The sequence below is a fragment of the Branchiostoma belcheri genome, unplaced genomic scaffold, assembly GCF_001625305.1.
Source record: "Branchiostoma belcheri isolate BF01 breed outbred unplaced genomic scaffold, Haploidv18h27 scaffold38, whole genome shotgun sequence".
In the NCBI taxonomy this organism is placed as follows: Eukaryota; Metazoa; Chordata; class Leptocardii; order Amphioxiformes; family Branchiostomatidae; genus Branchiostoma; species Branchiostoma belcheri.
Genome location: NW_017803998.1, coordinates 680,352 through 690,111, shown reverse-complemented (window position 1 = coordinate 690,111; position 9,760 = coordinate 680,352). Strand labels below are relative to the sequence as shown.

At 44.6% G+C, this 9,760-nt stretch overlaps 1 protein-coding gene across 2 annotated transcripts in view; it reads right to left on the bottom strand.

Annotated features, from left to right (window-relative positions):
• LOC109476546 (G1/S-specific cyclin-D2-like) overlaps window positions 1-7,670 on the bottom strand; it is an 18,208-nt gene extending 10,538 nt beyond the window's left edge. Inside the window, exons 1-4 of one of the 2 annotated variants that reach the window (XM_019777534.1) lie at window positions 7,204-7,670; window positions 6,192-6,407; window positions 4,333-4,492; window positions 1,206-1,351 (exon numbers count right to left, since the gene is read on the bottom strand). In XM_019777534.1, the coding sequence (XP_019633093.1) occupies window positions 1,206-1,351; window positions 4,333-4,492; window positions 6,192-6,407; window positions 7,204-7,398 (717 nt within the window). In that variant the 5' untranslated portion in view covers window positions 7,399-7,670. The remainder of the gene's footprint in view (window positions 1-1,205; window positions 1,352-4,332; window positions 4,493-6,191; window positions 6,408-7,203) is intronic. The other variant, XM_019777533.1, reaches the window with a different exon arrangement.
• Between the last annotated feature and the right edge of the window lie 2,090 nt (window positions 7,671-9,760).

The window sequence follows — 9,760 nt, the reverse complement described above, 5'->3', positions numbered from 1 at the left end:
TTCGAAAATAACCATTTACTCCAATATCAAAACAGCTACGGTAAAAATAAAAAGACGTGCATCATCCCGGACATAATGCAACACCACATGCGAAATTACACAGATATGCGACGTACGGCAGAATGCGTTTTGGCTGCGAACATCTTCCAAAAAACTTGGCATCTCTTAACCATGGGCAAAAACATCTGGAACCACTTATAAAAACCACCCCGTATCTGCATGAACTTTTACCTCCCCCCCGCTATTCCAAACAACGCGTTTTTCTGGACCGTTCCAATTCGCCTCGTAATTGTAGGGGTGCGTCTGCGATATTACATTGACCGCGAAAGCAGCAACGGCAAAAATACACATTCGTGCATCAACACGGGCATGCCCGCAGACGGCGTATCAAATTGCGTGCCGATTACACGAAGAGAACCCAGTGTTTTGACTGCGAACATGAAAAATCAGCCGATTACAACACTCCGTCCGGAGGTCCTGACCTCCTTCACGGAGTAAAAATCACAGCTTGCTTACACCCACACCCACACACCCTGCCCTACCCTTCAAGTTTCAAGATTGTTTTTGACATTTTCTTCTCTAGTCAGACAATCGGGACAAACTAACAGAGGATATTTGTTTAACACGAGGCTTTCCCAGTCTTTTCTCTCGTCGCTACTTGACACACCGCCACAGAGCGCTACTCAACCCTTGCAGCAGCGTACAAGTTGGACGGCTACAGTAAATATTTAACGTAGAGGTGGGGCTCTATTGTACGGTTGTTTTTCTCATCTTGCCCTGTCCTTATGTCGTGACATAGAACATGCAAGGCTCTTAGGTCTGTGTCATCTAGGAGGGGTGTGACACCTGTAAGGTGAACTGAACCGACCCCCACATTACTCCAGTGCCACAGGCAACCGCAAACCTCCGGAAAATTTGGGAGGAGACTGTGTTTTGATGCGTGGCATGTTCCGCCAACTCAACAACACCAGAAGACCACAAGCCTCCAAAAAATTTTTTACCATGTTTGGGAGTGGCCTGAACTTCAAATGTGAAACAACGACAGAGTCTTAGTACTCTTGCCATGTTTCTGTTTGTGATTTTTTGGGTGACCTCACATTTTTTCCTCATCTCACAGCCAACTGCACCCTTCCAGAAAGTGTGACAACTTTTGGAGTGGTCTGAACATTACATAGATGTAAATAACAACAAGGGAAGGCTCTTACCATGTCTATGTTGGTGATTTTTTGCATCTGTTCCAGCAGTTCGTTTGGTGACGCCCAAATCCCCCCGAGTCCGACCAGACCGTTGACTGCAGCACCCACGCTTCCCGCTGCGATCATCGACGGCGGGTAAATTGCAAACTTGAACTCTGAAACACAAACAAACAAAAAACACTTCACGTTAAACCTGAGTTTTCTCATTGCAAATATAACTTTTTCAAACCAACTAGTGAAAATCATTTGATGAAGAACTGTACCAATACAAAAATAAGTTGTCATTCTCATTCTCAGTTTTTCTGTAAGCAATTTCCTTTTGCAAGACCTGAACATGACTTCTTCCACCTTGTTCCTGACTAATACTTTTATTTTCGCTTTCATGGGCAGTAGTTAGTGACTTGTGACTGAGAGCTTCCTGTCACACATTTACTTCCTTCCGAAGGACTACACTCATCCCCTCAGTAGTTAATGATCTGTCCCTAGGTGGGGGACAAGAGGGCACCTGTCTGATCACAGAAAGGCATCTAGGTGGGAGGGGGAGACATTCCCAAACATGCCCTTCTGCCACCTTCCCTGTCCCCATATAGGCCAACCCTTAGCCTGGAATCCAGACTGTTGCCAACGGCCTACACAGAACAACTCTTGGCACCAAAACCAACATGCCCCCAAGGAAAATTTTCCTCAGTACCCCTACAGAAGGCTGTTTAGCATGACTAGGCGGGTTTAGGTGGCTGGGTGGAGATAGAAATTTACAGTGCCGAAGGGACCGTTAGCCTACACAGCAGGCCTAGTGGCTAACATTTTTTATCTAAGCATGCAGTCACAAAGCCTGATTTGGAAGCTAGTCTATCAGGTCAATTTCTGGATGTACATGTATTTGACTTGTATGAGTTTTCTGACAGTTATGTCCAGCCTGAAAACTGAACTACAAACACATGAAATGACTAAAAAAAGGCCCACCACAAAGCCTGCTGGGGAGACTAGTCTCCCATAAAGGCCAGCGCTGGAACGCAGACCAGTTGACAGACCTGTTGTGTCAACCGGCTTGCTCCCCCACATTCTGAACATAGTGGCTGCCACCTCTGACAAATGGAGGACAACTTAGTGCCCGCTTCCCACGGCACTGCTCTACTTGGACGGCTGCCCGCTGCGGAAACACATCCTGCCTGATATTCCCGGCACACTGCAGCCCAGACCAGTGGGCCCACTGCCCGACGTGTCTGTCCAAGTTTAGGTTCAACTCTGCCGGAAGGAAACCAGAAACATCCTGACCTTTTGGCTAAATCTGATTTAGACGCGGTCCTTGAATCGGAATGGGACAAATCCTTCTAACTGACTCCATCCAGACATGTCCTAAATTTGCTTCAAGGTTCTGTTTTGGCAACAGGAAAATCTTATTAAGAACAGCGGCAACACACCAATCTAATGTTTCTTCTCCTTCCTTTTGTAACAAGTTTGCTTCCTCGCTTATCATTAACACCTGGTAGTCATAGAAACAAAACCAACTTCTACAGACAAACAATGTGAGAGTTTGACTTCTGCGCTAATTATAGAAGTGATTTCTTGGTAGCTAGTTAAACTGAGTTCAGTAATGACTACAGCCTATTGGAGATATTTGTTGGACAAAACGCTGGTCGAAGGTCAGGCAAATTAACCCATGCTCGTTAACTACGCTAACGGGTCAAGGCAAACGATGTAAGGATAAACTATGGGACATCCCATTTTAAAACTTTCAAGGATAATAAGTAATTTTTCTACACCCTCCTCCCCCTTCAATTTTCATTACCATCTCTTTAATGCATAATGACAAAGCAGTAAGTGGAAATTCTTGTCTTTTTGTCTAAATTTACGGATGGTTAATGATAAACCTAATGGTCTAGGCAAAGTCTGTGGCCATACAATGTGGTCTGATGGATTGGCAGTAGTCAGGGTCCATTCAGGCGAGGTACAAGGCAGGGAAGCTAATTATAGCGGGGGACGGAAGCCCTCACACAAGTGCAGCGGAGTGCGGATGGCAGCCAGAACACTGGCTGAAAGAAGGCGTGTGCTTGTCAAAGACGGGGAACGCACAATGGCGTAAGAACGGATCACGTGGACCACATTTCGGGGTCAAGTAAGGTTCTTTGTGGCCGATAAGAGGAGGGGATGTTATTTTTAATGATGCAGAGGTGAACATTTATTTTCTTTTCCCGGGAAGGACCCTTTTTCTGTAAGACGGAATGACGTGGGGAAGTTGCCTCCTGTTATTCTAGTCACAGACGTGTTCCCCCGTCCTGACTGCAGGGAAAAAGGGGGTCTGGCATTGTTCTTTTTGGGTTAGACAAAGGTCAGGAAACAAAACCACCGCATGTCATCAACTCTACATTAGTCTTTGCCGTTGTACGGAAGAATTTCCTTCATTTAAAGTGGTGTGATAACCCGGCTCTTTGCAGAGGGAGTGAACAAAAGAATCAGCCGTTGGAGAAAGATCTGTTTCAAGTTACACGTCGGCTTTTGTGTCGGAATGGGACAAAAACCTTCTGACGCTAAAATCGTCACCTTTTGATTGTTCAACTCAGGTGAATGGTAGGCATTAACTGAGCTTTCAGGCCCAATTTTGGAGGTATGACTACTCTGAGGCCCTAATGCCTACTGTTGCGAAAACGTTTTGGTTCTGACACACATTTAACACATTAAGTTAAACTGCCTTCAGCAAAACACATTTAACTGCACAGAATGCTGCTACTCAGAAATTGCAATACTATAATTAACCTCATTCCAGAGAAAGAAACAGATTTTTTTCCTCACGAAAAAGTGCTACTCCAATTTACAAGGTAAACTTGTGGCTTTACGAAAAGCACACCCCCCTCATTTGTCCAATTTCTGTCACTTGTAAATAGTACTAAATCCTGTGCAGCACAGATGCCTTTTACAGGGTGCAATGGTACATAACACACAATCAGAGGCTACCGAAGTAGTCAACAACGACCTACCACAACTGAAGTTAATGTTCACAGTGGGCAGGATTTCAATTCCTGAGAATTGTGTCAATGGGAAAATAACCCAAGGAAGGGTCCACCGAAAAGTTTTCACCGTCAAATCCGGCCATTGCCTTTATCGTTTATGAGAATAAAATACGCGAAATTTTGCTCACCTGTACAACATAACGCGATGAACGTCTGTGCGTGCTTTGCGATCATATCGCTTCTTTCCCTCTCAATGGGCAATCTACTAAGGATGTGTTCTAGAAAGTCACAAGGGGTTATTGCCGACAAGTCCCATTTCAGTCTCATCAGCACCAAGAGTTCCCAGTCCTGCAAAACACAACGGAAAAGTTGATAAGTTAAACAGCTAGTTAATGAGTTACCAGCTAGTTAAACAAGCTGTGTGGTCAAATTTGTAGCGTGGAATGTGTGGAAAAAATGTGGAGAACAGGAAAAACCATGCTCTGAGGAGGAAATGGTTTACAACGTTTCATGGACGTGTAAATTCCATGCCACGACTTCGTGAAAGGATGTGAAACCTGTCCCACTCTGAGTCAGGAAATGTTGCTCTTATTCGTGGATTTCCCGCTGACACGAACCAAACAAAACAAAGCCGTTTGTTTGGCATGTTTGTTTCGAGGGTGGTCCCCTCCTAGCTACACTTCCTATCCAAATATTAGCTAACAAAACCTTGTAATATTTGTACACAAGTAATGGGGAATCAAACATCCTACAATAATAACTTTTCCGTTTCACGAAAAGGTGAGAAAATACTTCTCTGAATTCCTAACTGTAGTTGTTTTCCTTACAAAAAGTATAATTTTAGAGATGAAAAACAGATTGTCACAAACAAGAGATTTTATCTTGTGAACTTTTCAACTGTTAGCTGATATCGAAAGAGGAAAAGCAAAAAAAAGTAGGAGACAATTTTTTCCTTCCTGTCTCCATCCAAAAATAGAATAACAGAAACTCTGATGAAATGTCACAAAATTCATTGACTGAAAAATGTCAATTAAAATATCAACACTTTATTACTTTTGATGCTTGAAAGAATTGGTGTACTTTCAGTTTCAGTTAGAAGTAATGACGGAAATTCTCGCACGTCTTTCTGTTTCAAAGTGCAGTGAGAGAACAGCTAAACTGCGCCCCCTATCTGTTTCTGACGGCAACCGGTATTGCAGCGCTTCCCCCGTGACAACAAAAAAATACGAAAAATCTACAAAATGCTTTAAAAATTGTACATATTTACGAAATATTTCGTATCAATAAATGGCTTGGAGGTTTTTGGTTGGGATTATTTTGTGGGCGTGACAGAACAGGAAAACCTGTGTTTCCGCCTCAACCCAAGGTCGGATACTTGCTACATCCGATCCTTGACAAAGTTCGCAACATTTTCTTTCACAAACATCGCTACATCACAGACATCGTCTGGCTGAAATTCTGCCAATTCTCTTCACTCACAAACTTGTTACTCTTTCCATTTATGCTATTTCAAAGAAAATTTAAATTTCATACGGTGTAATTCAACTTGTACTTTGCGTTTCAAACTTTTCAGCAACTAGACTACGGACTATTTATTACTTTCCGAAAATTTCAAGAAACAAACACCCCAGAGAGCGAACTGCACTGCCCACATAAAAAATATCGCCCGATAGAATGAAGAAAGGCACACGGGTCGTATCTAGAGGGGTGGCCCGGCACTAGCTCAGTGGGAATACTGGAATTCGGGGTTAAAATTGCCGTGACGACTGAAGTTATGAATCGGAAGTCCACCGGTGGAATGCGGTAGGGTGAAAGGGAGAAACGCCTTACGGCGTTCGACAACCCAACACCCCCGCACACTCACAACAACACGACGTTATAATCCTCAATTCACGACTTGATTCACATTTTTGTGAACACTTCGACAATTCCCTCTTTCAAACAGGTTTAGACCTTCCTACTGTAATGGTGTTAGCCTCGTACAAAGCACACAGTACGTGGAAAAACAGCGGAAGAAAAATACAAATAAAAAACAAACAATATTTACCATGAGTTCTTGACACATGATAGAGTTGTCTGTATAGATGACTAGCTTCTCCGCTGTTAGTGGAATGGTTTCTTTCAACTTGGACGCGATGAACATACAAACTGCACCCAAGAGTTGGAGCTGGTTTTTCCTTATCCGAACTTGGGAAAGAAATCTGTCCAAATAGTTCATTGCTAGGGGGAATACTTCATCTTCGCACCTCTGTTCCTCGCAGACCTGTGAAGAAAAGGGAAAAAGAATTGCAATTTCTGTAGACAATCGATGATGGGAAGAGAAATTCCACCAGTGCGCCGGTTTGAAACTGATTCCCTACAAAAAAAAGCACACATTCACACAATGGCTAGTCATTAATATGCATAAGGCCTCCCCCGCTTCGGGCGATGTCGAAAGTTTCGAAAATTCGCCAAAATTCTAAAAACCATCCGATTTTAAAAATTCAAACGCCAAACGGTAGCTAGAAGTCCTGGTCAAATTTTGGAACAAAGTCCGACACCAATTTCCAAAGGGAAAGGGTAGAATTCTTACAAGATTGTTTCCCTCCAAAATATTTGGGGGCGTTTGCGGGGTTGCTAAGGTAATATCAAAAATTATAAATATTCTTAAAAATACAAGCATCGACATATTTAAAAACTTTTACGATGGATGGATAGTAGATACCCTTGGCTATCTTGATGCAAAGTTTTGGCAAAATATCTCGAAGTTTGGAGGGTGAAAAGAACTTGAGAAACTTTGGGGTTCGGGGCCCGCCATTTCGCTAGACAAGTGCCCCAGCCAGTTGGATAGGTGCCAGTTTCATAATAAAAGACGAAAAAAATAATTAAAAATAGAAAATTGGACAAAAACTCAAATATACTCGGACAAAAACAACATACACTTGGGGTAGAAATCCTCAGGAAACTTAAGAATCACTCTAACTGCTCGTAGTAAAGCGGAGAAGAAGGGGGTTTGGGAAGTATCAGGTAAAGGAGTCGCAGGTATGTGAGGCAAGATGGTCGTAGCACTGCGAACTTACCTCGTACATCCAAGTCGCGACCATTTGTCTCATGTGCGGCTTGACTTCGTCTTGTACCGCCTTGAAGTAGGTAGTGGAGGGAAGATACTTGTCTTCTGTAATAAGGAGATTGTTCAAGACTCTGCTGTCTCCAAGCAAGGCGGGGTCCCGGTAGCCCCTTCTGATCAAGTCTCCTTCACAACACAGTAGGTCCATGGCGGTTGGAGGGGAACACAACTTCAGGCGGGAGTCTTCGTGATCCAGTCGATTTTGCGGGCCAAATCCTGGGATCAGAGCAAAATAAGGCCTGGTGACTACTTGAGAAGGTTCTAAAGTATCTTGAAGGTGTTACAGTGGGGTCTTAGAGCGTATGGTGTGGCCGGCAGCGCTATATGACGGGGACCGGGTTTCACCGCGTCGTTCACTCTAATGCTGCTAGCCGGCCAACAGAGGAGTCTCGCGCGCTGAGGCCCGACAGAGGGTTCTCCTACGTAACCACGCCCACCGGGGATGATTGACAGGTCCCCTTTCTCAGGCTCATTTGTAATTCACGGGACCCTCCGGTTGGGAGAATCGAAGGGTCTATCACGACGTACCACGTGGGATAGTGAAGGAATTGCATAAATTAAGGTGTGTGTGTGTGCGTGACGACAACATTCAACACAGATCGTCACATACCAAACATTAGTGTGGATTCAAAGGTTGTGTGTGGTTTAGAAACACAGGGGTTGGGGAGGTGAGATAGCACGACCCTACCCCACCGGACACCCCTACGGTCTACCGGCGGGTTGTGTCGTCCGGTGCCCCGCGCGGGGACGCCCCTTGCGAGCCAGACGGTCCGCAGACGCCCGGGGTTGGCCTGGGCACAGGGTCCCCCGAACTGCGCCCTCCGGATTGGTCGGTCATGCCCCCTCAGAGACAACAGCACTGGAGTAAAGTTTCCATTCATAAATTGATCCTTCTCTTATTCATTCCCAGTGCAAGCGGGCGGCGATGATCGTGTGCGATAGAGAGCCGTTTCCACCGTTCTCACGTGCTGGGTTGCTATGGGCGATTCTTCGTGGAACGCACAGCGCGTGCATAGACACTACAAACACGTAGCAAATATGAAGTTGCCTTTTTTTGTTTACTTTTGTCTCTGTAACATTCAGCGAGCTTATGTGTTACAAAAATAATATTGATCGAAGTCAAGTAATACTTCGCGTAAGTTTTAGTACTGTTACCATTTTGTAGTTATTTATCAAATAAAATGTTTGGTTTTATTCATTTTCAAATAAAGGTGACCATTAAAAGTTTCTGGTGACAATAGCGGACCTTTTCAGTCATGGTATAACGAAACCTGTGAGGATATGACAACTTGCACGAGAAAATGTTGAACAAAATAGCCGAGAACTTGGGAAACGACCGTCGGCGAAAGATAAGGTTATCAGTTGTAAAAAAAATGTGATCAGATTGATCTGATCGTCACTACCGGCCCAAAATAACCTTACAAATGTAGATCAAGGTCATGTGGCGATATATCACTATTTTTGCGACTGTCGGATGTTACACCCGTAGAACCAAGAGATGTGACAAATCGATTGGGTAGGCATCAATCTGAAGAAATTTACCGTAGACTTTCAAAAATACTTTTCAAGTATTATTTTCCGTTTGACACGATTTGTGACAACACACCCATTGAAAAGTCCAACAAACACATTTTTGTGGTATTTAAGCAAACGAGATTGAAAACAGAGGCTGAAAAGTCTTTTTATTCGTACTTCCGACCACAGGAATGTGCAAAAGAAGGTTAAACTACGGTATACACTTGTTGCTAGCACCACGGCAGTGGTGTTACCGGGCAGACTTTCTATTTTTGCTGGCAGATAGGATGTTATTAAGGTTCTGACCAATCAGCGGCCGGCGGTGTCCCTGTGATCTTCCCCGCAGACCGTGGGTGATGATGATTGACGCAGCAGAGGGCTTGGGGAAATACTCGTGGCGGTAGAGACAAGAGAGTCCCTCTTGTTAAAAGTTAACAAAACAAGGCAAATCAACCGCTCCTTAGTTTGGATAGCGGTCTCTCTTTGCCTTAGATCCTACCCTAGTGAGGATTTTAGCTTGGTTTGGTGGAAATTTCGGGGTTTCACCACCCCCGTTGGCGCTAAAACTCCGGGATGGACCCTCCCCCATTGCCGGGCAGCACAAGGGTTTCCCCCTAAGTGGGCGGGGCAGAACATGCCAGGCATACCTGGCCAGTCATGTCCCATACAATCGGCCGGCTACCCTAATTGTGGTAATTAGCCGTGGCGATCCGATTTCAAAAGGGCCGCCGCTAAGTGGAGCGACGTAACAAGAGACGAGGCCCTAGTATAAGAACCTCGGATCTCTTACCACAGCCCTACCCGTATGTTACACACTACCGCGAGGCCAACTCTGTGGAAAACTACGGGATGAAGTTATAACTTTTTAGATGCGGAGGAATGTTGTAAAATGGCTCGCGTTGAATTGTCCGGAAATGCTGGTGGCTCCGTTTGTTTGGGCTGTCACGTGGTTAATTTGATGATTGTCAACACGGCCCACCCCTGTACCGGCAATG